Source organism: Accipiter gentilis, unplaced genomic scaffold (genome assembly GCF_929443795.1).
Source record: "Accipiter gentilis unplaced genomic scaffold, bAccGen1.1, whole genome shotgun sequence".
Taxonomy (NCBI): Eukaryota; Metazoa; Chordata; class Aves; order Accipitriformes; family Accipitridae; genus Astur; species Astur gentilis.
In genome coordinates this window covers 1-26,160 of record NW_026061039.1, presented here as the reverse complement: position 1 = coordinate 26,160, position 26,160 = coordinate 1, and the positions used below count along the sequence as shown (strand labels likewise).

The 26,160-nt window shown below is 64.2% G+C and overlaps 2 protein-coding genes and 1 long non-coding RNA gene across 3 annotated transcripts; all 3 read left to right on the top strand.

Moving 5' to 3' along the window:
- Positions 1 to 1,358: 1,358 nt before the first annotated feature.
- Positions 1,359 to 20,264, top strand: RNF40 (ring finger protein 40). Its single transcript, XM_049797626.1, has 20 exons — positions 1,359 to 1,375; positions 2,351 to 2,494; positions 2,625 to 2,792; positions 4,663 to 4,813; positions 5,486 to 5,743; positions 7,351 to 7,463; positions 8,667 to 8,813; positions 9,354 to 9,428; positions 10,061 to 10,180; positions 10,590 to 10,769; positions 12,385 to 12,520; positions 12,830 to 12,951; positions 13,333 to 13,838; positions 14,044 to 14,161; positions 16,047 to 16,196; positions 16,738 to 16,950; positions 17,362 to 17,487; positions 17,786 to 17,926; positions 18,569 to 18,670; positions 19,458 to 20,264. Exons 2-20 carry the CDS (start codon positions 2,393 to 2,395, stop codon positions 19,632 to 19,634), a joined length of 3,105 nt encoding a protein of 1,034 aa, XP_049653583.1. The 5' UTR covers positions 1,359 to 1,375; positions 2,351 to 2,392; the 3' UTR covers positions 19,635 to 20,264.
- Positions 20,265 to 20,793: 529 nt separating this feature from the next.
- On the top strand, positions 20,794 to 26,137 carry RUSF1 (RUS family member 1; the record flags this gene model as incomplete). Its single annotated transcript, XM_049797625.1, has 11 exons — positions 20,794 to 21,162; positions 22,099 to 22,176; positions 22,397 to 22,511; positions 22,820 to 22,865; positions 23,434 to 23,466; positions 23,590 to 23,695; positions 24,201 to 24,302; positions 24,809 to 24,879; positions 25,439 to 25,674; positions 25,926 to 25,983; positions 26,067 to 26,137. Coding segments are annotated over exons 1-11 (1,096 nt in total), but the record flags the coding sequence as incomplete, so codon positions are not given.
- LOC126037311 (uncharacterized) lies at positions 22,875 to 23,366 on the top strand. Its single transcript, XR_007505604.1, has 3 exons — positions 22,875 to 23,220; positions 23,252 to 23,282; positions 23,324 to 23,366. It is a non-coding gene; the product is annotated as an uncharacterized LOC126037311 (long non-coding RNA).
- Positions 26,138 to 26,160: the final 23 nt, after the last annotated feature.

Below are 26,160 nucleotides of genomic sequence, written 5' to 3'. Positions count from 1 at the left end.
CCTGGCAGCCATCTTGACTCCAGTAGACATCTGACCTGGCGGCCATCTTGACTCCAGCGGACAACTGAGCCGGCGGCCATCTTGACTCCAGTGGACGTCGGAGCCGGCGGCCATCTTGACCCTGGCAGCGATGAAACCCGGCGGCCATTTGACTCCAGCGGCCATCCGAGCCGATGGCCATCTTGCCTCCGGCGGCCCCCTCGCCTCCCTCCCGTGGCCGTCCGAGCTGGCGGCCATCTTGCGACGGGAGCTGGCAGCCGGCGGCCCAACAAGAGTCGGGGGTGGGGGGGGGGGAACCCCGGGGGGTGCCGGGGGGGCGTTTTTTACCCGTGTACATTGGCGGGGGCCCGACCCCCTGTACAGCCCCATGTAAAATAGGTTCCTTTTGAACACGATCTATGCAAAGGTGCTTTGTGCTGGGCTGGGGGGGGGGGGCCTGGAGGGTGGGGGGGGAGGGGTGTCAGGGTGCCGGGGGCGGGGGGGGGGGGGTGTCATGGGGGGGCCCCCCCACCCCCCCCAGCGTGGGGCACCGTGTACAGACGGCGGCTGTAAGCTTTCCTGCGGGAGAATGCGATGAATAAAAGGGTTGAAAACGGAGAGTTTTGGGGACCCCCACCCCAGGAGATGGGGGAGGGGCTAAGGGAGGATCCTTATGCAGTTAAGGGGGTCTCGGGGGGGGGGGGGGGGGGGGGTCCCAAGGGGCTTGAGGGTCCCTGTGGTGCTCAGGGGGGTCCCCAAGGGGATTGGGGGGGGGGGCAAGGGGAGGTTCTCATAGGGTGAAGGGGGGGTCCTGGGGTTGGGGGGAGGTCAGAGGGGGTTTGGGGGTCTTGTGGGGCTGGGGGGGGGGGGGGTCCCATGGGTCTAGGGAAAGATTGGGGGTCCTCTCACAGGGAGAGGGGGGGGTCTTATGGGGGCTTTGGGGGTCTCTATAGGGCTGGAGGGTCCTTGGCAGGGGGATCCCTGGGGGTTTGGGGGTTCCTATGGGGCTGAAGAGGGCTCGGGGGGGTCCCATGGCGGGGAGGGGGGGGTCTTACGAGGTTGAGGGGTCCCCGTGGGTTTCAGGGGGACCCTGGGGGGGTGGCGTAGGAGCTCTGTGGGGTTCAGGGGGTCCCCATGGGGCTGGGGGGGTCTCCGTGGGGCCCCCGTCGTGTTGCCCCTTTAAGACCTCCAGGCCACGCCCTCCGCCCTCTCTCCTCTCCTGATTGGTCGCCGCGGAGCTCTCCGCTCCTCCCCCCACCCCACGGTTACCACGGCAACGGCGGCCAAGGCGCTCCTGCGCCTGCGCGACGGAGGGAGGGGGCGGGGCCTGCGCATGCGCGGAGCGGTGTCTTGCGCCTGCGCAGTGGCGCGGGCCGGGCCGGCGGAGGCAGCGGCGGTGGGTGCGGAGCGGGAGGGGGGGGCGGGCCCTTCACGCCCCCTATAGACCCTTATAGACCCCTATAGAGCCCCGTAGGTCCCTATAGATCCTCGTAGATCCGTATAGATCCTCCTAGATCCTTATAGATCCCCGTAGAGCCGTATAGAGCTCCGTAGAGCGCCATAGACTCCTATAGGCCCCCCCGTAGACTGCTCCAGAGTCTTGATAGACTCCTATAGATTCTTATAGAACCCCATACACCCCCACAGACCCTTATAGGCCCCCATAGAGCCCCATAGGTCCTTATGGATCCCCATAGATCCCCGTAGAGCGCCATAGACTCCTATAGGACCCCCCCCATAGACTTCTCCGGAGTCTTGATAGAGCCCTATAGATCCTTATAGACCCCCATACACCCCCACAGACCCTTATAGGCCCCCATTGAGCCCCGTAGGTCCTTATGGACCCCTATAGATCCTTATAGATCCCCGTAGACTGTATAGATCCCCGTAGACTGCCATAGGCTCCTATAGGCCCCCCCCATAGACTTCTCCAGAGCCTTAATAGATCCCTATGGATCCTTATAGACCCCTATAGAGCCCCATAGCTCCTTATGGATCCCCGTAGACCCTTATAGATCCCCGTAAGTTTTTATAGACCTCCTATAGACCCCCGTAGGCTGCCATAGACTCCTCTAGACCCCCCCCATAGACTCTTCCAGAGCTCTATAAATAGACCCCTATAGACTCTTATAGACCCCCCCTGCACCCCCTCACCCACCCGCTGAGCCCCCTTAACCCCCCCCCTTCCCCCCCACGTCCATCCCTCCTTGCCTCCCCCTCCCCCCTTACCCCCCCCATTGCCGCCCCCCCCCTTCAGCCCCCCCCAGTAACCCCCTTATTGCCCCCAGTTACCCCAATAACCCCCCCCCATTGCCCCTCATAACCCTTTTTCCCCCCCCCAGACCCATAATAACCCCCCCCCCCCCAATAGGCAAGGCCATGTCAGGGGCGGGGGCGAAAAGAGGGGCCAGCGATGGGGGGAGCGGGGGCCCCCCCCGAGAAGAAACCCCCCCGCGAGGAGCAGCCCCCCACCACCCTCATCGAACCCCTGCGCCTCGGCGGCATCTCTTCCACGGTGGGTGTCCTGTCGTCCCTGGCCCCCAAAAAACCCCTGGGGCCGCCCCAAAAACCCCTGGGGCCGCCCCAAAAAACCCTGGGGCCCCCCCAAAATTCCTGTGTGTCGTGTGTCCCCCCCCCCCCCCCAGGAGGAGATGGACCTGAAGGTGCTGCAATTCAAGAACAAGAAGCTGGCGGAGCGCTTGGAGCAGCGTCAGGCGTGCGAGGACGAGCTGCGGGAGCGCATCGAGAAGCTGGAGAAGCGACAGGCCACCGACGACGCCACCCTCCTGCTGGTCAACCGGTTCTGGGGACAGGTGAGAAACAATCCCAAATTTCACCGACCGTAACCCAAAACCTGCTAAAGGAGAACCCGAAACCCGGACGGATCGTACCGACCCCGGTGGAGACGCGGCCGAGCGCCGCGGGGGGTTAAAAGGGAGAAAGGTGGCCCAAAACGGTCCTTGTCGACCACAAAACTGTCCTTGTCGACCACAAAACTGTCCTTGTTGACCCCAAAAGTGGCCTCGGCGCCCCCAAAACTGTCCTTCTTGACCCCAAAAGTGGCCTCGGCAACCCCAAAAGTGGCCTCGGCGCCCCCAAAACTGTCCTTGTCGACCCTAAAAGTGGCCTCGGCACCTCCAAAACTGTCCTTGTCAACCCCAAAATTGGCCTCGGCAACCCCAAAAGTGGCCTCGGCGCCCCCAAAACTGTCCTTGTCAACCCCAAAACTGTCCTTGTTGACCCCAAAAGTGGCCTCGGCAACCCCAAAAGTGGCCTCGGCGCCCCCAAAACTGTCCTTGTCGACCCCAAAAGTGGTCTCAGCAACCCCAAAAGTGGCCTCAGCGCCCACAAAACTGTCCTTGTCGACCCCAAAAGTGGCCTCAGCAACCCCAAAAGTGGCCTCGGCGCCCCCAAAACTGTCCTTCTTGACCCCAAAAGTGGCCTCGGCAACCCCAAAAGTGGCCTCGGCGCCCCCAAAACTGTCCTTGTCGACCCTAAAAGTGGCCTCGGCACCTCCAAAACTGTCCTTGTCAACCCCAAAAGTGGCCTCAGCAACCCCAAAAGTGGCCTCGGCGCCCCCAAAACTGTCCTTGTCGACCCCAAAACTGTCCTTGTTGACCCCAAAATTGGCCTCGGCAACCCCAAAAGTGCCCTCAGCACCCCCAAAACTGTCCTTGTCAACCCCAAAATTGGCCTCGGCAACCCCAAAAGTGGCCTCGGCACTCCCAAAACTGTCCTTGACCCCAAAAGTGGCCTCAGCAACCCCAAAAGCGGCCTCGGCACCTCCAAAACTGTTCTTGTCAACCCCAAAAGTGGCCTCGGCGCCCCCAAAACTGTCCTTCTTGACCCCAAAATTACCCTTGGGACCCCCAAAATGGCGTTGGGGAACCCCAGCCCAGAAAGCTGTCGGGGAACGCCAAAATTGTCCCCAGTGCCCCAAAATTGTTTTGAGGTTTTTCTGGAGGATGCTAACTGGGGTAGGTATAGATGGGGTGCTCAAAAGGGCTAAAAGTGCCTTAAAAATATAAGCGGGGACCCCCAAAATGGCCGTGGGGACCCCAGAAAATGTGCTTGGTGACCCCAGAAGGCTGCGAGGGGACCCTAAAATTGGCCCAAACGTCCCAATTTGCCCGCGGGATTCTAGGAGTTCTTTTAGGGGGGTTCCGGCTTGGTAGGCGTGGATGGAGCATGCAAAAATGCTGAAAGTGGCCCCAAAAATGGCCATGGGGACCCCAAAAATGGTACAAGGGACTCCTAAACTGTGAGGGGACCCCAAAATGGACCCCAGCGCCCCCAAAGTCATCTGGGCTCCTTCGGGGCTGTTTTGGAGGGGTCCCCTTTTGATAAAGAGCTCAAAAAGGCTGAAAGTGCCCCAGAAATGACCTGGGGGGGGACACCCCAAAACCACCCTGCCCCTCCCCAAGTCCCTTGGGGTCCACCCAGACCTCTTAGGGCCCCCCCAAATCTCCCCAGGGACACCCCCCCCCAACCACCCTTGGAGTGCTTTAAGCCAGCCCCCCCCCCATAGATTTGGGGGTGTCCTGACCCTCTGCTCTCCCCCAAACCCCCCCTGGGGTTCCCCCAAACCTCTCTGGGACCCCCCCCAAATCCCCTCGAGGGTCCCCCATGACCCCCCCCCCCCAAGGTTTTGGGGTGCCCTAACCCCCCCATTTTCCCCCCCAGCTGGATGCGGAGGTGCAGGCGCTGCTGCGGCGCTATGAGGGGGAGGGGGGGGCACCCCCTGCCCCCCCCGGGGATCCCCCTGAACCCCGACCTGAGGGGCCCGAGCCCCCCCCAGCCCCCCTCAGCGAGGCCGAAGGTTCTGATAGGAGGGGTGAGTTGGGGGTGGGGGGCTATTTTGGGGTTTGGGGAGCATTTAAGGTTCCCAGGGGTGTTGGCAGTTTGGGGGGGCTTTTGGGGTTAAAGGGGGACAATTCGGGGAGGGGGGTTGGGGGGTGTTGAGGGGCTGTTGGAACCCATGGGGGGCAACTAAGGGGGCAATTTGAGGGGGTGGGAAGTTTGGGGGGGGCTCTTGGGGGTCACAAGGGGCAATTAGGGGTGCTGGGAGCAATTTGAGGGGTGCTGGGGGGCAGTTTGGGGGGGGCTTTTGCGAGTCGTGGGGGGCTCTGGGGTGTTCTGGAGGCAATTAAGGTTCTTGTGGGGTAGTTTAGGGGGGCTGGGGGCAATCTGGGGGGGTGGGCTGGCGTTGGGGAAGGCAGGGGGGGTCCTGAGGAGTGGTTTGGGATGCTGGGGGGGGAGCAATTGGGGGCGTTGGGGGGCAATTGGGGGTGTTGGGGGGCAAGCAGGGGTACTGGGAGGGCAGTTGGGGGCAAGCAGGGGTACTGGGGGGGGCAATTGGGGGCGTTGGGGGGCAATCAAGGCAGTTGGGGGGCAATTGGGGGCATTGGGGGGCAATTAGGTTTTCTGGAGGGGAGGGGGGCTCTTTAGACGGGAGCTAATTGGGGCCGCTGGGAGGGGGGCCCTGACCCTCTCCCCTCTCCCCCAGCAGAGCCCTGGGGGGGTCCCGGCGTCCCCCCGCCGCCCCCCCCGCCCACCGCGCCCCCCCCGGGAGGAAGCGGGGGTCGCCTGGGGGGTCCGGCGGCCGCTTTCGTGGCGGCGCTGAGCCGCAGCGGCCCCGAGGAGGGGGAGCTGCGCCTGCGCCCCCGCCTCGCCTTCGCCCCCGCCGCCGTCGCCCGTTTGGTGGAGGGGCTGGCGGGGGCCCACCGTCGCGCCCACGAGTTGGGGGCCCGCCTGGCCGCCCGCCGTGAGTCCCTGCTGTGGTGTTTTTTTGGGGGGGGGGGGGGTATGGGGAGGGGAGAGGGGGGGTCCTGGGGTCCCCCCTGGGTGCCTGGGGTCCTGTTCTGGGTGTCATTTGGATGCCTGGGTGACTTTTGGGGGGTCATTTGGAAGCCTGGGTGACTTTTAGGGGGTCACTCAGATGTCTGGGTCCCTTTTTGGGGGTCACTTAGAAGCCTGGGTGACTTTTTGGGGGTCACTTGGATGCCTGGGTCCCTTTTTGAGGGTCACTCGGATGCCTGGGTGACTTTTTGGGGGTCACTCGGATGCCTGGGTCCCTTTTTGGGGGTCACTTAGAAGCCTGGGTGACTTTTTGGGTGTCATTTGGATGCCTGGGTCTTATTTTGGGGGGTCATTTGGATGCCTGGGTGACTTTTTGGGTGTCATTTGGATACCTGGGTCTCATTTTGGGGGGTCATTTGGATGCCTGGGTGATTTTTTGGGGGTCATTTGGATGCCTGGGTCCTTTTTTGGGGGTCACTTAGAAGCATGGGTGACTTTTTGGGGGTCACTCGGATGCCTGGGTGACTTTTTGAGGGTCACTCGGATGCCTGGGTCCCTTTTTGGGGGTCACTTAGAAGCCTGGGTGACTTTTTGGGGGTCACTCGGATGCCTGGGTCCTTTTTTTGGACACCCCCGGACGCCTGGGTCCCTTTTTTGGGGTCACCCAGACACTTGGGTCTCATTTTTGGGGTCACTTGGATGCCTGGGTCCATTTTTGGGGGTCACTCAGATGCCTGGGTCTCATTTTTGGGGTCACTCAGATGCCTGAGTCCTTTTTTTGGGTGCCCCCAGACGCCTGGGTCCCTTTTTTGGGGTTACCCAGATGCCTGGGTCTCATTTTTGGGGTCACTTGCATGCCTGTGTCCTTTTTTTGGGCACCCCCGGACACCTGGGTCTCATTTTTGGGGTCACTTAGGTGCCTGAGTCCCTTTTTTGGGGTCACCCAGACTCATTTTTGGGGTCACTTGGACACCTGGGTCGCTTTTTGGGGGACCCCTAGATATCTGGGTCCCTTTTTTGGGGTCACTTGGATGCCTGCGTCCTTTTTTTGGGCGTCCCTGGATGCCTGGGTGTCATTTTTGGGGTCACCCAGGCACTTGGGTCTCATTTTTGGGGTCACTTGAACACCTGGGTCACTTTTTGGGGGACCCCTAGACATCTGGATCCATTTTTGGGGGCACCCGGATGCCTGGGTCTCTTTTTGGGGGTCACCCAGGCACTTGGGTCTCATTTTTGGGGTCACTTGGACGTAGGTCACTTTTTGGGGCGTCCCTAGACATCTGGATCCCTTTTTTGGGGGTCACTGGGACATCCAGGTCTCATTTTTGGGGATCACCCAGATGCTTAGGTCCCCTTTTTTGGGGTCACCGCGACACCTCAGTCCTTACGTGGGGGCGCCCAAATGTTCGGGTCCCTGTTTTGGGGGTCAGCGGGACACCTGGGTCCCCTTTCTTTTTTGGGGGGGGGGGGGGGCACCCAGACACCGGGGTCAGCGGGTGCTGGGGGTGACGGGGGGGGTCCCCAAAGGATTTGGGGGTGTCAGGGTGGTCGCCAGACACCTGGGTCCCACAGCGGAGCTGGCGGAGGCGGGACGGGCGCTGCTGCGGGAGCTGCTGCGGGAGCACCGGCGCTTGCAGGACCTCACGCTCCAGCTGCAGGAGAAACACCACCGCGTCTCCCTGGAGGTACTGGGAGCACTGGGAGGGGACTGGGAGGGGATGAGGGGGCGCTGGGAGGGGATGAGGGGGCGCTGGGAGGCACTGGTGAGCACTGGGAGGGACTGGGCAAGGGGATGGGGTTGTCCTCACGACATTCCTGTGGGGTTCCGCGGTCAATGTTCTCATGAGGTTCCGCGGCCGATGTCCCCGTGGGGTTCCGTGGTGGATCTCGTGGGCTTCCATGGCCGATGTCCTCATGGGATGACAAGGCCGACGTCCCCATGGGGTTCCGTGGTGGATCTCCTCGTGGGCTTCCATGGCCGATGTCCCCGTGGGGTTCCGTGGTGGATCTCCTCGTGGGCTTCCATGGCCGACGTCCCCATGGGGTTCCGTGGTGGATCTCCTCGTGGGCTTCCATGGCCGACGTCCCCATGGGGTTCCGTGGTGGATCTCATGGGCTTCCATGGCCGATGTCCCCATGGGCTTCTGTGGCCAATGTCCCCACGGGGTTCCGTGGCCGATGTCCCCACGGGGTTCCGTGGCCAATGTCCCCATGGGGTTCTGTGGTGGATCTCCTCATGGGCTTCCATGGCCAATGTCCTCATGGGCTTCCATGGCCGATGTCCCCGTGGGGTTCCATGGCCAATGTCCCCGTGGGGTTCCATGGCCGATGTCCCCATGGGGTTCCGTGGCCAACGTCCCCATGGGGTTCCGTGGTGGATCTGCTCGTGGGCTTCCATGGCCGACGTCCCCATGGGGTTCCGTGGTGGATCTCGTGGGCTTCCATGGCCGATGTCCCCATGGGCTTCTGTGGCCAATGTCCCCATGGGCTTCTGTGGCCGATGTCCCCATGGGGTTCCGCGGCCGATGTCCCCACGGGGTTCCGTGGTGGATCTCCTCATGGGCTTCCATGGCCGATGTCCCCATGGGGTTCCGTGGCCAACGTCCCCATGGGGGTTCCGCGGTGGATCTGCTCATGGGCTTCCATGGCCGACGTCCCCATGGGGTTCCATGGCCAACGTCCCCATGGGGTTCCGTGGTGGATCTGCTCGTGGGCTTCCATGGCCGACGTCCCCATGGGGTTCCGCGGCCGACGTCCCTGTAGAGCGACGTGGTCAATGTCCCCACGAGACGATCGTGGCCAAGGTCCCCACGGGGCGCTGTGGGTTCCCCTGAGGGGGTACTGTGGGTGTCCCCACAACGTCCCCGTGTCTTGTCCCCCCCCCGCAGCTGGCAGAGCTGCAGGACAAGGCCACCTCGGCCGAGACCAAGGTGCTGGAGATGGGGACGACGGTGGAAGGGCTGCAGTGGGACAGCGCCAAGCTGCGCAAGCGCGAGGGACGCCTCGACCGCCACCTCGCCGAGGCCCTCGAGCAGGTGACCGCCCCACGCGTCCCCAACGGTGTCCCCGAGGGTGGTCGCCGTGTCCCTAACGTCCCCCGACCCGCTGCCGGGCTCTGAGGAGCCCCGGCGCTCCATGGGGGGCCACCACCCTTGGTCTCTGGCACTTGGGGTCCCTCTGCGGCACTTGGGGTCACCTCGTGCCACTTGCCATCACCGTGCATCACCTGGGGTCACCCCATGTCGTTGGTTGTCCCTGATGTCCCCTGGGGTGTCACCGACATCCCTGGGGCGTCCCCAGCACTCCTGAAGTCCCTGAGATGTCCCCGATATCCTTGGGGTGTCTCCAACGTCCCTGGTGTCCTTTGGCTGTCCCCAATATCCCCAGGGTGTCCCCAATGTCCCCAGGGTGTCCCCAAACATCCCTGGTGTCCATGGGGTGTCTCCAGGGGTGTCCCCAACATCCCCGACGTCCATGGGGTGACCCCAATGTCCCCAGGGTGTCCCCAACATCCCTGGGTTGCCCCTGATGTCTTTGGGGTGTCCTCGGTGTCCCTAACGTCCCCATGTCCCCAGCTGACCTCAGGTTCCTACGGCTCCGGCAGCTCCGGAGGATTCCAGGGGGGACAGATCACCCTCAGTATGCAGAAGGTATGTGGGGGGGCGGTCTGGGGGTCCCTAAGGGGCTTTGGGGGTCACTTGGGGGGTTGGGCTCCTTTGGGGGGACCCTGGGAGGGGTCTGGAGGGGTTTGGGGGTTCTTAGAGGGTGTTGGGGGACCCCTTGGGGGGGACCTGAGGGGGTTTGGGGGCCCCTGGGGGAGTTTGGGGGCGCATGTGGGGGTTGGGGGGTACGTTGGGGTGGGGTTGGGGGATCCCTGAGCAGGTTTGGGGGGGTCCTGGGGGAGTTTGGGGGGGGTGGTCCTGAAGGGTTTTTGGGGTCCCTTGGACACGTTTGGAGGCACTTGGGGGGGATCTGGGGGTGTCGGTGCTTTTTGGGGTGACCCCTGGATTTAGAGGAAGGGGCTCCCAGTTTATGAGATGCTGAATGCAGAGCTGGGGGGCTTGGGATGGGTTTGGGGGGGTCCGAGGGGGGTCTGGGGGGGGTTGGTGTGTTTTGGGGTGACCCCAGGATTTTGGGGTGACCCCCTCCTCCCAGTTTGAGATGCTGAACACAGCGCTGCGGGGCTTGGGATGGGTTTGGGGGGGTCCGAGGAGGGGGGGGTCGGTGGGTTTTGGGGTGACCCCAGGGTTTTGGGGTGACCCCCACCCCGTTCCCTCCCCAGTTTGAGATGCTGAACGCGGAGCTGGAGGGGAACCAAGAGTTGGCCAACAGCCGGATGGCGGAGCTGGAGAAGTTGCAGCAGGAGCTGCAACAGGCCGTGCGCGGCCACGAGCGCCTCAAGGTGACACAGGGACGACGTTGGGGACGTTGGGGACACAGGGGGCATCAGGGACGTGGGGGGCGTTGGTGACACGAGGGACTTGGAGGACGTCAGGGACATCGGGGGCGTTGGGGACATCGGGGATGTGGGGGACATCAGGGACGTTGGAGACAGCAGGGACACGGTGGGGGGGGGGGACACAGGGGACCCTGAGGGACACGGGGAGGACACCGCATCAACACCGGGAACGTTTGGCGGCAAGAGGGAGACGGCGCCGCGGCCGTAGAGGCGCGAAAAGGGGACGTTTGGGGACCCAGAAGAACGGGGAGAACATCTGGGAGAACATCTGGGAGCTCCAGGGGATGACGGTGATGGGGGGCGGAGGGGAGGACAGGCCACGACGTCATCGGAGGGGGGACGGTCCCCGCAGGTGGCCCTGCGCTCGCTGCCGGAGGAGGCGGTGAAGGAGACGCTGGAGTACAAGGTGCTGCAGTCCCAGTTCTCCCTCCTCTACCACGAGAGCCTCCAAGTGAAGACGCAGTTGGACGAGGCCCGCGCCCTGCTCCTGGCCACCAAGAACAGCCACCTGCGCCACATCGAGCACATGGAGGTGAGGGGACGTGTCCCCGAGGTGGCCTTGGCTGTCCCCAAGCCTCCCGGGGGTTCTCCGGGGTGTCCCGTTGGTCATGGAGGTCATGGGACGTCATGGCATCCAACTGTTGGCCGTCCAAGATGGCCACCTCCATCATATTGAGAACGTGGAGGTGGCTCTCGATGTCATCAAGGTGTCCCCAAGTGTCCTTGGAGCTCCCTGGGGTGTCCCGTTGGTCCTGGGGGTCACGGGACATCACGGCATCCAACTGTTGGCCGTCCAAGATGGCCACCTCCATCGTAGCGAGAACGTGGAGGTGGGTCGTGATGTCATCAAGGTGTGTCCCCAAGTGTCCTCAAGTATCTTTGGGGCTCCGCAGGGTGTCTGGGGGTCAGGGGGTGTCATGGCATGTCCAGCTCACGGTCATCCAAGATGGTCGCCCCGCTGACGCTGACGTGTCTATGTGTCCCTGTCCCCCATGGGCTCCGTGTTTCCGTGTCCCTCGTGTCCTCCGTGTCCCCTGTGTGTTACGTGTCCCGCGTCCCCTGTGTCCTCCACGTTGTCGTGTCCCTGTCCCCCACTTCTCTACGTCCCCCGGGTCCCCCGTCTCCCTCGTGTTCTCCACATCCTCTGTGTCCCCTACGTCCTCCCTGTCCCCGTGGCTTCTGTTCTCCACGGCCTCTACGTTCTCCATGTCCTCCGCGTCCCCATGGCCTCCGCATTTTCCGTGTCCTCCACATTCTCCGTGTTCTCTATATTCTCCGCGTTCTCTACGTCCTTCATGTTCTCTGTGTCTTCTGTGTCCCCATGTTCTCCACGTTTTTCATGTCGTCCGTGTCCTTATGTCCTCCACGTTTTCTGTCCTCTGTGTCCCCATGTTCTCTATGTTTCCCGTGTCCTTTATGACATCCATGTTCTCCATGACCTCATGTTCTCCACGTTCTCTGTGTCCCCATGTCCTCCTTGTTCTTGGTGTCTCCGTGTCCCCATTTCCTCCACGTTCTCCATGTTCTCCACATCCCTGTGTCCTCTACGTTCTCCGTGTCCTCCACGTTGTCTGTGTCCTCCATGTTCTCCGTGTCCTCCATGTCCCCACGGTCTCCGCATTTTCCGTGTCCTCCACGTTCTCCATGTTCTCTATATTCTCCACGTTTTCTACGTCCTTCATGTTCTCTGTGTCTTCTGTGTCCCCACATCCTCCACATTTTTCATGTCATCCATGTCCTTATGTCTTCCACATTCTCTGTTCTCCATGTCCCCACGTTCTCTATGTTCTCCATGTCCTTTATGACCTCCATGTCCTCCATGTGTCCCCCGTGTCCTCCACGTCCTCTGTGTCCCCTGTGTCCTCCACATCCCCCGTGTCCTCCACGTCCTCCACGTCCCCCGTGTCCTCCACGTCCTCCACGTCCCCCGTGTCCTCCACGTCCTCTGTGTCCCCCGTGTCCTCCACATCCCCCGTGTCCCCCGTGTCCTCCACGTCCCCCGTGTCCTCCACGTCCTCCACGTCCCCCGTGTCCTCCATGTCCTCTGTGTCCCCACGTCCCCCATGTCCTCCATGTCCTCCACGTCCCCCGTGTCCTCCACGTCCCCTACACCCTCCGTGTCTCCGCGTCCCCCCCGCCGGGGGCAGAGCGACGAGCTGGGGGTGCAGAAGCGGCTGCGGACGGAGGTGATCCAGCTGGAGGACACGCTGGCCCAGGTGCGCAAGGAGTACGAGATGCTGCGCATCGAGTTCGAGCAGAACCTGGCGGCCAACGAGCAGGCGGGTGAGACCCACGGCGCGACCCACGGCCGCCAAAAACCCCCTCGGAGGACCCGCCAGGGCGCGGGGGCCGTAGAGAGGGGCTGCGGAGGGGGCGGGCTGGGCACGGGTGGGTCTGGGGACGCTCTGGGGACACGCGCCCCCCCCCCCCCCACGCCCCAACTCTATGGTCGCAGCACCGTAGGCCGCTCTGCTCCCTCTTCCCCCCGCGGTCTCTATGACCCTAGGTGAAAGGGGAGGGGGTGGGGCTGGACGTGGGCTGTGTCCCCGCCCCCCCACGTCCTCCGCCCCACGCCCTGCCCCGCCCCTACAGGCCCTATCAACCGGGAGATGCGGCACCTGATCAGCAGCCTGCAGAACCACAACCACCAGCTCAAGGGCGACGTCCAGCGCTACAAGCGGAAGCTGCGGGAGGTGCAGGCCGAGATCAACAAGGTGGGCGGGGCCTCGGGGGGGGTGTGGTCTTTTCAAGGGAGTGGGGTGGGGCAGCCCCGGCCGCACCCCATCACTCCAGGAGGATTGGGTAGCGTAGCCCCTTTAAGGAGGTGGGGGAGGGGGGGGCGGGGGCAGCCCCTGGGAGGGGATTGGGCGGTGGTTTCCCTGCCTTCCCGTAGGGGGTGTGGCCGTTTGAAGGGGGTGGGGCTTGGGAGGGCGGGGCCTGGTGTTTTTTAAGGAGGTGGGGCCTCAGAAGGGCTGTATGGGTGGACCCCACAAAGAGGGCGGGGCTTGGAGGGGGCGTGTGTGTGTGCTCTTAAAAGGGCTACGCCACTCCCTTCTCATGGGTGTGGCCCGCTGACTCCTCCCTCCCTCCTCTAGCTCCGCCTCCAAGCCAGTGGCGCCCCACCCCCTCAAGGCAGCGCTCCGCCCCCTCCGCCCCCCCCAACCGCCGCCACCGCCGCCCCCCCGGAGGAGACCGCCGCTGCTGCCGGCAGTGGGGGGGCAGGCCCCGCCCCCATCAAGGAAGAAGAGGGCGGGGCCCCATCAGGCCCCACCCCTCCTGAGCCCAAGCGGGAGGCGCCTGCCACGCCCGCCACGCCCGAAGCGGCCCCGCCACGGCGACCGCCTGAAGAGGAGGAGCCCACCCCTCCCGCCGCCGCCTCTGCCCCCCCGCCGACCCCCACCCCCGCCCCGCCCCCGCCGGCGCAACCCCCCCCGCCCCGCGTCAAGGACCCGCCCCCGGCCCTGCCTCGGCCCGGAGCTTCCCGGGGGGGTCCCGAGCGGGAACGGGAACGGCTGCGGGAGCGGGAGCGTCCCAAGGGTCCCCCCGACGAGCCCAAGAAAAAGGATTCGGAGGTTCTCAAGCAGCTGCGGGCGGAGCTCAAGTAAGGGGCGGGGCAGGGCGGGGTAGGGGGGGGTGTTGTGGGGGTCCTGGCGGGGGTTCGGGGGGCATTGAAGGGGTGGGGGGTGGTTTGGGGTGGTTTTGGTGGGGGTGGGGGGCAGTTATGGGGGGACCTGGGCGGGGGGAGAGTGAGGAGCCTTCAAAGAGGCGAGATGCAAATGAGATGCAAATGGGGTGGGGCGGGGCAGGAAGGCACAAGAGAGCCAGAAGGAGATGAAGCTGCTGCTGGACATGTACAAGTCGGCGCCCAAGGAGCAGCGGGACAAGGTGCAGCTGATGGCGGCCGAGAGGAAGAGCAAGGCTGAGGTCAGGGCACGCGAACGGCACCCGAACACGCTAACGGCACGCTAACGCGCGCGGACGGCACGTGAACGCGTGCAGATGGCATGTCGAGGCACGCTGACGTGCGCTAACAGCGTGTTGAGGGACGTTAATAGACGCTAACGGCGTGTTGATGCACGCTAACGGTGTGCTAACATGCTAATGGCGTGTTGATGCGTGGTAACGGCGTGTTAATGCACATTAATACCTGCTAATGACATGTTAGTGTATGTTAAGACGCGCTAACAGCATGTTAAGGCTCGCTAACGGCATGCTAGTGTGCTAATGGCACGTTAAGGCTCGCTAACACCATGCTGACATGATAATGGCATGTTAACGCACGCTAACAGCATGCTAATGCACGCTAATAGCATGTTAATGCACACTAGCCCCCATTAATGTCATGTTAATGCATGCTAGCGCATGCTAACTGCGTGTTAATACTTGCTAATGCACACTGGCGGCTTGTTAAGGCACGCTAACGGCATGCTAATGCATTCTAATGGCACGTTAATGCACACTAGCCCACGCTAACGGCATGTTAATGCACGCTAACTGCATGGTAACACACGCTAGCTACACGTTAATGCACGCTAACTGCATGCTAACGCATGCTAATGCACACTAACTACATGTTAGTGCTCGCCCATGGCATGCTAACACGCTAACGCAGGCTAACGGCATGCTAACGCACATTCCCTCACGCCGAGCTCCCCCGCCACTCTCTCAGGCCGGGCCCTTGCGTCGCTCCCTCCCACCATTACCTCACGGTTACCTTGCATCGTTACCTCACGCCGTTACCTCACACCATTACCTCACACCGTTAGCTCGCATCATTACCTCACAGTTACCTCACACCATTAGCTCGCATCATTACCTCACGCCGTTACCTCGCATCATTACCTCACACCGTTACCTCACGCCGTTACCTCACACCGTTAGCTCGCATCGTTACCTCACGCCATTGCCTCACACCGTTAGCTTGCATCATTACCTCACGCTGTTACCTCACACCATTACCTCACACCGTTACCTCGCATCATTACCTCACACCGTTACCTCACACTGTTACCTCACACCGTTAGCTTGCATCATTACCTCACACCTTTACCTCACACCATTACCTCGCATCATTACCTCACACCGTTACCTCACACCTTTACCTTGCATCATTACCTCACGCCGTTACCTCACGCCGTTACCTCGCATCATTACCTCACGCCGTTACCTCACGCCGTTACCTCACATCATTACCTCACACCGTTAGCTCGCATCGTTGCCTCACGCCATTACCTCACACCGTTAGTTTGCATCATTACCTCCCGCTGTTACCTCACACCGTTAGCTTGCATCATTACCTCCCACTGTTACCTCACACCGTTAGCTTGCATCATTACCTCACGCCGTTACCTCACACTGTTACCTCACACTGTTAGCTTGCATCGTTACCTCACGCCATTACCTCACACTGTTACCTCACACCGTTACCTCGCATCATTACCTCATGCCATTGCCTCACACCGTTACCTCGCATCATTACCTCACGCCGTTAGCTTGCATCATTACCTCACGCTCTTACCTCACGCCGTTACCTCACACCGTTACCTCGCATCATTACCTCATGCCATTGCCTCACGCCGTTAGCTTGCATCATTACCTCACGCTCTTACCTCACGCCGTTACCTCACACCGTTAGCTCGCATCATTACCTCACGCGATCGCCCCCCCCCCCCCCCCACCCTGCGCTTGCCTCACCTGGGTTCCCCGGCGCGGCGACGTGGCGGGGATCGACCCCTCCGCGATTCCTCCCTGGGGCGGGGCGGGGTGCCGGGCGGGGCAGGGCGGGGGCGTTGACGTCACAGGCCGGCAGGCGGAGGAGCTGCGCGGGCGGGCGCGGGAGCTGGAGGAGCGGGAGCGGCGGGAGAGCAAGAAGCTGGCGGACGAGGAGGCCCTGCGGCGCCTGCGGCAGGCCGAGGAGCAGATCGAGCACCTGCAGCGCAAGCTGGCCGCCACCAAGCAGGTGGGCGGGGCAGGGCGGGGCAGGGGTGCGGTCGGTGGGCTGGGGAAGGGGCGGGGCATCCTCGGGGGTGGGGTGGGGAGCGGTTTTGGGGGGAGGGGAGCGGGCGTGGCTTGGTCCCTCGGGCCTCTAAGGTAGCTTGTGACGTCATAAGCGCGCTCGCGTTGGCTCACGGGAGGCCGGGAGGGGCGGCAGCCGTGACGTCACGGGCGGGCCGCGTGGCACGGTGGCCGCGCCCTCTGCCGTCACAGCCGTAGCTCGTGATGTCACGAGGGTGTCGGGGCTCCACGGCGGGTAGGTGGCCCGTGGCAAGTGTGGATCACGGGGGGGGCGGGCGGGGTTTGTGATGTCACCGGCACGCCGTGTGACCCGAGGAGCGCATTCGGTGACGCCACGAAGCGGGTTTGTGATGTCACAGGCACGTTCCGGGCGGGGAAGGGCGGCGGGGATGAAGGCGTTGGGAGGGGCGGGGGGTGATGATGTCACGGAAGGATGGCGGGTGACCTCACGGCGGGCGTGTCACCCCGGGGGGGGGGCGGGGCAGGAGGAGGAGGCGCTGCTGTCGGAGATGGACGTGACGGGCCAGGCCTTCGAGGACATGCAGGAGCAGAACCTGCGGCTGCTGCAGCAGCTGCGGGAGAAGGACGACGCCAACTTCAAGCTGATGTCGGAGCGGATCAAGGCCAATCAGATCCACAAGCTGCTGCGGGAGGAGAAGGACGAGTTGGCCGAGCAGGTCCTCGCCCTCAAGGCCCAGGTGGGACCCAAGTGTCCGGGGAAGACCCAGGGGTTTGGGGAGGTCCAAGGGGACGTGGGGGTCCAGGAGAACCAAGATGGTTGGAGGAACCCAGTTGGCCAAGAGAAGGATGAGATGGTGGAGGAGGTCTCGCCATCGAGGTCGTGGTGGGGCCCAGGGGTTCGGGGAGGTCTGGGGGGACGTGGGGGTCCAGGAGAACCAAGATGGTTGGAGGAACCCAGTTGGCCAAGAGAAGGATGAGATGGTGGAGGAGGTTCTCACCATCGAGGTCGTGGCGGCACCCAGGCGGTTGGGGAGGACCCGGGCGTCCGGGTTGGGGGTCACCCTGGTGTCCAGGCCCATAGGGACGTGGGTGTCCAAAACGGGGGGCACCCAGACGTCCCTGACGCGACGGGGGGGTGTCGTCCCCAGGTGGACGCCCAACTGCTGGTGGTGCAGAAGCTGGAGGAGAAGGAGCGGGGGCTGCAGAGCAGTTTGGCGGCGGTGGAGAAGGAGTTGGCCCTTCGCTCCCAGGCCCTGGAGCTCAACAAGAGAAAGGTGGGAAGTGGGAGAGGAGGGGGGGCACCCACCCAAGGGGGGCACCCAGTTGTCTGGCGGGGGGGTGGGGGTCACCCAAGTGTTGGGGGGGGGGGGGACACCCAGGTGTCCGGGAGAAGGAAACTCGGCCCTGGGGACCCCGAGAGACCCTAGCGTCGGGGTGGGGGGACCCTAGCATCCATGCGGTGGGATTTTGGGGGGGTGGGGGAGACACGACGGGGACATCCCCCCCCCCCCCCCCCCCCCCCCGATTTCGGGAGCGAGGAGGGGGGTGACGCGGACGTCCGGGGTTGCGCAGGCGGTGGAGGCGGCGCAGCTGGCGGAGGACCTGCGGGCGCAGGGGGAGCACGTCCAGGCTCGGCTACGGGAGCTGCAGGCCTGCGCCGCCGAGAACCGGGCGGCCAAGGATAAGGAATCGCTCAGCCTCAAACGGGCCCAGGTGGGAACCCCCTATGGCATCCATAGGGGTCCTTATGGGGCTTTAATGGGGTTGGGGGGGGGCTGTAGGGGGTCCTATGGGGCTGTTCGGGGAGGCTGGGGGGTGCCTACGGCATCCTATGGGCTCTGTAGGGGAGCTGGGGGGGAATATATGGGGCTGTGGGATGGGTCGGGGGTCCTTATGGGGCTGTGGGGGGTGCTATGGAGGCCTTGGGGGGCCTTACGGGGTGGCCTGGGAACTCCAGAGGACTCTATAGGGTCCCTACGGCACCCTGTGGGCTCTATAGGGGAGCTGGGGGGGAATATATGGGGCTGTGGGATGGGTGGGGGGTCCTTAGGGAGTTCTGTGACGTGCTGTGGGGTGGTGTGGGGCAGGGGGGGTTTGTAGGGGCTTTACAGGGTCATATAGGGGACCTAAAGATGAAGGGGGTTCTGTAGGAGCCTATAAGGGGTTCTGTGGGGATCTATAGGGGCTCTGGGGGTCTCCATAGAAGGTCTGTGGGACCCATAGAGGCTCTGGGGGGGCCCTATAGGGGGTCTGCAGGGGCCTATAGGGCTTTTCTGGAGGGCTATAGGGAATCTGTACGGACCCACGGTGCCGCCGTGGGTCATCACACACACCCCCCCCCCATCCCCGTGGCAGGAGGAGCTGTCGCGGCTGCGGCGGAAGCTGGAGAAGCAGCGGAAGGTGGAGGTCTACGCCGACGCCGACCAGATCCTCCAGGAGGAGATCAAGGAGTATCGGGTACGGTTGCGGGGCGGGGGGGCACCCATGGGTGCCGGGGGGGGGCTGGGCAGGGTTGGGGGGGGGCACCCACATCTTCCCCCAAGGCTCCCTGCTGCTGGGCGAGGCGGCTGGAGGACCTTGGAAGGGGCTGGGGGACCTTGCGGTTGGGTTGGAGAACTTTGGTGGAGAGCTGGAGAGCCTTGGATTGGGGCTTGGAGGACCTTGGGTGGGGTTGGAGGACCCACGAGTGGGTGCCGGAGAACCTCGGGTGGGGTTGGAGAACCCATGGGTGGGTGCTGGAGGACTTTGCATGGGGTTGGAGGTCTTTTGACGGCAGTTGAAGAACCTCGGGTGGGTGCTGGAGGACCTTGGAAGGGGTCCAGGGACCTACTGGTGGGTCTGGAGGACCTTGGGTGGGGTTGGAGGACCTGCAAGTGGGTGCTGGAGGACCTTGGGTGGGGTTGGAGGACCCACGAGTGGGTGCTGGAGGACTTTGGAGGGGGCTGGAAGACCTTGTGATGGGGTTGGAGGACCTTGGGTGGCCTTGGAGGACCTCGGGTGGCGGTTGAAGGACCTTGGGTGGGGCTGGAGCACCCACGGGTGCTCCAGCTCCCACCACGGGGCCAACAACCATCTCGTCCCGCCCTCCCGTTGCCTCTCCACCACCTCCCATAGGCTCGTAGGACCTCAGGGTGGGCTTGGAAGACCACGGGTGGGCCCGAAGCACCCGCGGGTGCCAGGCGGCTGGCAGGGTGCCCCCGTGGGGCTGACGGCCATCTTGTCGTTGTCTCCCGCCCACCGCCAGGCCCGCCTGACCTGCCCGTGCTGCAACGCCCGCAAGAAGGACGCCGTCCTCACCAAGTGCTTCCACGTCTTCTGCTTCGAGTGCGTCAAGAGCCGCTACGACACCCGCCAGCGCAAGTGCCCCAAGTGCAACGCCGCCTTCGGCGCCCACGACTTCCACCGCGTCTACATCAGCTGAGCCCCACCGCCGCCCCGCGGCACCCATGGGTGCGACCCGGTCAACAGCAGGCGCTCCCTGTCCAACCATGGGTCTTGGAGGTGGGTCAACGCCACCTTGGAGGACCGTGGTCTCCTCTGCGTCTGCGTTAGCTGAACCGCGTGGTGATCATCAGCCACCCATGGGTGCTCCATGAGACATGTAGGTGCCCCATAGTGACCCACGGCACCCATGGGTGCCCCAGGGTCAACCACAGGTTCTCCCCAGCCACCTGTGGGTCTTGGAGGTGGGTCAACGCCACCTTGGAGGACCGTGGTCTCCTCTGCGTCTGCGTTAGCTGAACCCCGTGGTGATGATCAACCACCCATGGGTGCTCCATGAGACATGTAGGTGCCCCATAGCGACCCACAGGTGCTCCATGAGACCTATAGGTGCCCCACAGCACCCATGGGTGCTCCATGAGACCTATAGGTGCCCCGTAGTGACCCACAGGTGCTCCATGAGACCTATAGGTGCCCCACAGCACCCATGGGTGCTCCATGAGACCTGTAGGTGCCCCATAGTGACCCATGGCACCCATGGGTGCTCCATGAGACCTATAGGTGCCCCATAGTGACCCACAGGTGCTCCATGAGACCTATAGGTGCCCCACAGCACCCATGGGTGCCCCATGGGTCAAGCGCAGGTCCCGGAGGTGGGTCAACACCACCTTGGAGGACCCCGATTGGCTTCGTGTCTGTGTCGGCTGAACCTCATGGTGACCCATGGGTGGTCCCGCCCCCAGCCCCACCCACCCATCACCATCCCACCCAATAAAGCGCTTGGAGCTGTGGCCGTGGTTGCGTTTTGGGGGGACCCGGGCGTCCAGGGTGGGCGGGGAGACCATAGAGACGGGGGGAAGAGGTACCAGAGGGGCCACGTAACCATAGAGGCGGGGGGAGGCGGCTTCGAGCATCCCATGGTACCATAGAGAGGGGAGGGAAGAGGCACCGGAGTGTCCGCATGACCATAGAGGCTGCGTGGGGTCTAGAGCGTCCCGTGGAACCATAGAGGCGTGGCGGCGCGCTGGCAACCATAGAGATGTGGAGGACAGCTCTTCTAGAGCGCCCCAACGGGAGACCATCGAGTCGGAGGACCTCCTTCTTAGACTGTCCCAGCAGAGCCCATAGAGCTGGCCGAACCGCCTGACTAGAGCGTCCCGTTCTCAGACCATAGAGTCGCGGAGGACCTCGGTCCCTACCCACCTCAACGAAGACCATAGACACCTGGAGGACCACCTGCCTAGCCCGCCGGCCGGAAGCGCGCTGCCCGACTAGGCCTCACACCCCGCCTCGGCCTTTCCTTCCCCTCAGACCCAACCGCTGACGGGATGAAGCGGCCGGAGGGTTCCGGGGGGGGGCTGGGACCCCTCCAGGACCCCCCCCCGCTCTGTCGGGAGCTGTGGGGGTCCCGAGAGGCCGCCCGGTACCGGGAGGATCCCCGGGGGGGGCTCCAGCGCCTCGTCCCCCCCGGGGCCTGCTCGCACTCCTGCCTGCGCCGCGCTGCCGCTGTGAGAGGCCGGGGAGGGGGGATTTTGGGGGGGTGGAGGGGGGTAAGGAGGGTCTGGGAGGATTTGGGGGGGGGGTGTTGGGGTTCTAGGGGGGGTTATTGGGGTCCTGGGGCGGTTATTGGGGTCCCAGGAGGGGTTCTGGGAGGATTTGGGGGGGTTATTGGGGTTCTAGGGGGGTTATTGGGGTCCTGGGGGCGTTATTGGGGTCCCAGGGAGGGTCCTGGGAGGATTTGGGGGGTTATTGGGGTCCCAGGAGGGGTTCTGGGAGGATTTGGGGGGTTATTGGGGTCCCAGGGGGGTCCTGGGAGGATTTGGGGGGGTTATTGGGGTCCCAGGAGGGGTTCTGGGAGGATTTGGGGGGGTTATTGGGGTCCTAGGGGGGGTTAATGGGGTCCCAGGAGGGGTAGTGAGGGTCTGGGGGGGGTCCTGGGAGGATTTGGGGGGGTTATTGGGGTCCCAGGAGGGGTTCTGGGAGGATTTGGGGGGTTATTGGGGTCCCAGGAGGGGTTCTGGGAGGATTTGGGGGGGTTATTGGGGTCCTGGGGGGGTTATTGGGGTCCTAGGAGGGGTAGTGAGGGTCTGGGGGGGGTCCTGGGGGGATTTGGGGGGGCTAATGGGGTCCTAGGGGGGGTTATTGGGGTCCTGGGGGGGTTATTGGGGTTCTAGGAGGGGTAGTGAGGGTCTGGGGGGGGTCCTGGGGGGATTTGGGGGGGCTAATGGGGTCCTAAGGGAGGCTAAGGGGGTCCTGGGAGGATTTGGGGGGGCTAACAGGGTTCGGGGGGGCTCTTGGGGTTTTGGGGGGTCCTGGGGGGCAGTAATGGAGCACGGGGGGGGTCCTGGGCGGGCAAATGGGATTTGGGGGGATCCCAGGAGCAATTTGGGGGTCCCAGGAGTACCTGACACCCCCCTCCCCATTTCCCCCCCACCCCACCCCAGCGAGTGCTGCTGCCACAGGGTTACCCCGAAAGCGTCAGCCCCGACTATCTCCAGTACCAGTGCTGGGACGCTCTTCAGGTGCTACTGGGAGCACTGGGAGGGGGTTGGGGGCCACTGGGAGGGCACTGGGGGCCAACAGGAGGGGTACTGGGAGCACTGGGTGCTAGCGGCAGAAGTAGTGGGAGCACTGGGAGGGATTTGGAGGTGCTGGGAGGGGGCTGAGGGTTACTGGGAAGAGATTTGGGGCAACTGGGGGTTACTGGGAGGTAACCGGTGAGTAACTGGGAGCACTGGGCAGGCGCTGTGCAGCACCCTGACGGGCGCCCTGGCCACCCGGGCGGTTCTCCAGGCCGTGGGGGTGGGCGACGGCGCCGCCACCGTCACCGGGGCCACCCTCACCTGGGTGCTGCGTGGTGAGTGTCGTGTCCCCGACCCCAAAAACCCCTGGTTTCACCCCAAAATCTCTCGCGGAACCCCAAATCCGCGGCTGACCCCGAAGCGTTTTGAGTTTACCCCCAAAATTCCCCCATCTCGCTCCCGACTCTGTTTTTGAACCTGGAATTTCCCGTTTCGGTCCCAAAATCTTTCATTTTTATACTCTTTTGTTATCGTAACCTCCCCAAATCCTCCTATTCACCCCCAAAATCCCCCAGTTTCACCCCAAAACCCACCCCCGTACCCAAAATCGCCCGTTTTCACCCCAAAACCGGTGCCCCCACAGACGGGGTGGGGATGGTGACCCGCATCACCTTCGCCTGGCTCCAGGGGTGAGCACTGGGATGGACTGGGAGGATACTGGGATGGACTGGGAGGCACTGAGAGATGAGTGGGAGTTACTGGGAGAGAACTAGAGTATACTGGGAGGATATTGGGATGGAGTGGGAGATCGGTGGGAGTTACTGGGAGCCCTGGGCAGGTGACTGGGAGTTACTGGGAGCCCTGGGCAGGTGAGTGGGATGGACTGGGAGTTACTGGGAGCGCTGGGGAGGTGACTGGGAGTTACTGGGAGCACTGGGGAGGTGACTGGGATGGACTGGGAGTTACTGGGAGCGCTGGGGAGGTGACTGGGAGTTACTGGGAGCGCTGGGGAGGTGACTGGGATGGACTGGGAGCGCTGGGGAGGTGATGAGGCGTTACTGGGAGCGCTGGGGAGGTGATTGGGAGTTACTGGGAGCGCTGGGGAGGTGACTGGGATGGACTGGGAGTTACTGGGAGCACTGGGGAGGTGACGAGGCGTTACTGGGAGGCGCCAGGGGCCATTGGGGAAGGTGACCGGGAGTTACCGGCCCCACTGGGGAGGTAACTGGCCCTTACTGGGAGCACTGGGATCCCCAGGACCCGCCTGGACTGCGAGGCCAAGCAGTGGCGGTGAGTCCCCGCCCCCCTTGAAGCCCCGCCTCCCTTCTCTAAGCCCCGCCTCCCGCTCCTCCCCCTCTGGTGGCGGCGGGAGGCCCCGCCCCTCTGCCCACGTGACGTGGAGGCCCCGCCCAGGCTGGCGGCCGACGTGCTGAACGACGCGGCGCTCGTGCTGGAGCTGCTGGCGCCCGCCTGGCCGCGCGCCGGCCCCGCCCTCCTGACGCTGGCGGCCGCCGCCAAGGTGACGGCGCCCCGCCCATCGCCCCGCCCATCGCCCCGCCCACCGCGGGAGGGAGCGGGGGGATACGGGGAGCCGCTGGGCGATACTGGGAGGCACTGGGAGATACTGGGGGATACTGGGAGGCTCTGGGGGTGGCACTGGGGGATACTGGGAGGCACTGGGGTTTTGCTGGGGGATACTGGGAGGCACTGAGAGATACTGGGAGTCACTGGGGGATACTGGGAGGCTCTGGGGGTGGCACTGGGGGATACTGGGAGGCACTGGGGTTTTGCTGGGGGATACTGGGAGGCACTGGGGTGATGCTGGGGGATACTGGGAGGCACTGGGGTTTTGCTGGGGGATACTGGGAGGCACTGGGGTGATGCTGGGGGATACTGGGAGGCACTGGGGTTTTGCTGGGGCATACTGGGAGGCACTGGGGTTTTGCTGGGTGATGCTGGGGGATACTGGGTTGGTGCTGGGGGATACTGGGGGGCACTGGGTGACCGGGGTGCCCCCGCCCCAGTGCATCGTGGGCGTGGCGGGCGGGGCCACGCGGGCGGCGCTGGCCGTGCACCAGGCGCGGAGGGACAACATGGCCGACGTGGCCGCCAAGGACAGCAGCCAGGTGGGGCACTGGGAGGGACTGGGAGGGACTGGGACACCACTGGGGGGCGCTAGGGGGGACTGGGAGGGGACTGGGGGGGCAGTGGGGTAGTGAGGAGGGACTGGGAGGCCAGCTGGGCTGGACTGGGAGCACTGGGAGGGCAACTGGGCTGGACCGGGAGCACTGGGAGGGCAACTGGGCTGGACTGGGAGCACTGGGAGGCCAACTGGTTTGTACTGGGAGCACTGGGAGGGCAACTGGGCTGGACTGGGAGGCCAACTGGGCTGGACTGGGAGCACTGGGAGGCCAACTGGGCTGGACCGGGAGCACTGGGAGGCCAACTGGGCTGGACTGGGAGGACTGGGAGGCCAACTGGGCTGGACCGGGAGCACTGGGAGGGCAACTGGGCTAGACTGGGAGCACTGGGAGGCCAACTGGTTTGTACTGGGAGGCCATGGGGGCGGGCGGAGGGTGGTGGCCGGGGGTTACTGGTGCCATACTGGTGCCATACTGGTGGGACTGGGCAGGAGACGCTGGTGAACGGGGCGGGGCTGCTGCTGGCGCTGGTGCTGCTGCCGCTGCTGGAGGGACGGCCATGGTGAGCCCCGGGGGATGCTGGGAAAGGGGGCGTGGCCTGGGGAAAGGGGGCGTGGTCTGTGATGAAGGGGTGTGGCTTGATTATACTGTGGGGAAATGGGAGGGGGCGTGGCTGTGAGGAGGGGGCGGGGACTCGAGGGGAGAGCCTTTGGGAGGGGGCGTGATCCTGTGGAGGGGCGTGGCCTTAGGGGAGGGGCATGGCCTCAGGGAGGCGGGGCCTGGGAGTCGTGTTGGGGGTGGGGCTACAGGAAGGGGGTGTGGTTAGCAGCGTGGGCGGGGCTTCTGGGGTGTTCCAATAGAGGAGGTGGAGCTCGTTTCTCAATGAAGAGGGGCGTGGCTTGGCAAAAAGGGGGCGGGGCTTAGTGAAGGGGCGGGGCTTTGCACACTGGGTCTTAATGGGGCAAATTTGCCTCCCCCCCCCTCCGGGGGGGGCTGCTGGGAAGGGTTTGGCCCCGCCCCCTGGGGGGAGGGGTGCCCCCCGGGAGCTGTTATGCCCCGCCCACCCCGCCGCAAGGCCTGATGGGATATTTTATTTTTTTTGGGGGGGGGTGGGTCCCCAGGGTGACGTGGGGGGTGGTGACGCTGCTGCTGGGGACCCACCTGGGGGCCAACCTGGGGGCGCTGGGGGCCCTGCGCCTCCCCACCCTCAACCGGCCCCGCCTCCGCCTCGCCCTGGGCGGGGCCTTGAGGGGCGGGGTCCGACAGGGCGGGGTTCGGCAGCCCCACCCGACAGGCGGAGACGACGTCGTCGTTCCCGGGCCTGACGAAATCAACCCCCGCGAACCCCTGCTGCCCGGTAAGGACTGGGGGGGGGGGGGGGTGGGTGTGTCACCACGCCCCGCGCCACACCCGCCCGCGTCACCCCGCCCCGTGCCACACCCGCCCGTGGCACCACGCCCCGTGCCGCACCCCCCCGCGTCACCCCCTTTGTGTTACACACGCCCGTGTGCGTGTCCGTGTCCCCCCCCCCCCCGACGCGTCTCCCTTCTCTTGCGCCACTCTGACATCACTGTGACATCGCTATGATGTCATTCGCTTTCTTCACAGGTTTCAGCACCCGCCTCACTCTCCATTTGGGTGCCCCCCTGCACCGGCTGGTCAGCAGGTGAGGGGACACCGGTGTTTTGGGGGGGGGGGTTGGTGACACCCCGATGTCCGTGTCACCCCCCCCCCCCTCCCCCCTCCCAGCGAAGCCGAATTCCGGAAGGCGCTGGAATGCGGCACCGAGGATTACATCATCGTGCTGCGCCCCTCCCGAGGTGGGCACCCCGCAATTTGGGGA

Coding starts and splice junctions, on each gene's coding strand:
- RNF40 (XM_049797626.1), top strand. CDS start 2,393: ATGGGGGGAGCGGGGGCCCCCCCCGAGAAGAAACCCCCCCGCGAGGAG. Junction 16,197..16,737: donor AGCTGGCCGCCACCAAGCAG/GTGGGCGGGGCA, acceptor GGGGCGGGGCAG/GAGGAGGAGGCGCTGCTGTC. Junction 17,488..17,785: donor TGGAGCTCAACAAGAGAAAG/GTGGGAAGTGGG, acceptor GGGGTTGCGCAG/GCGGTGGAGGCGGCGCAGCT.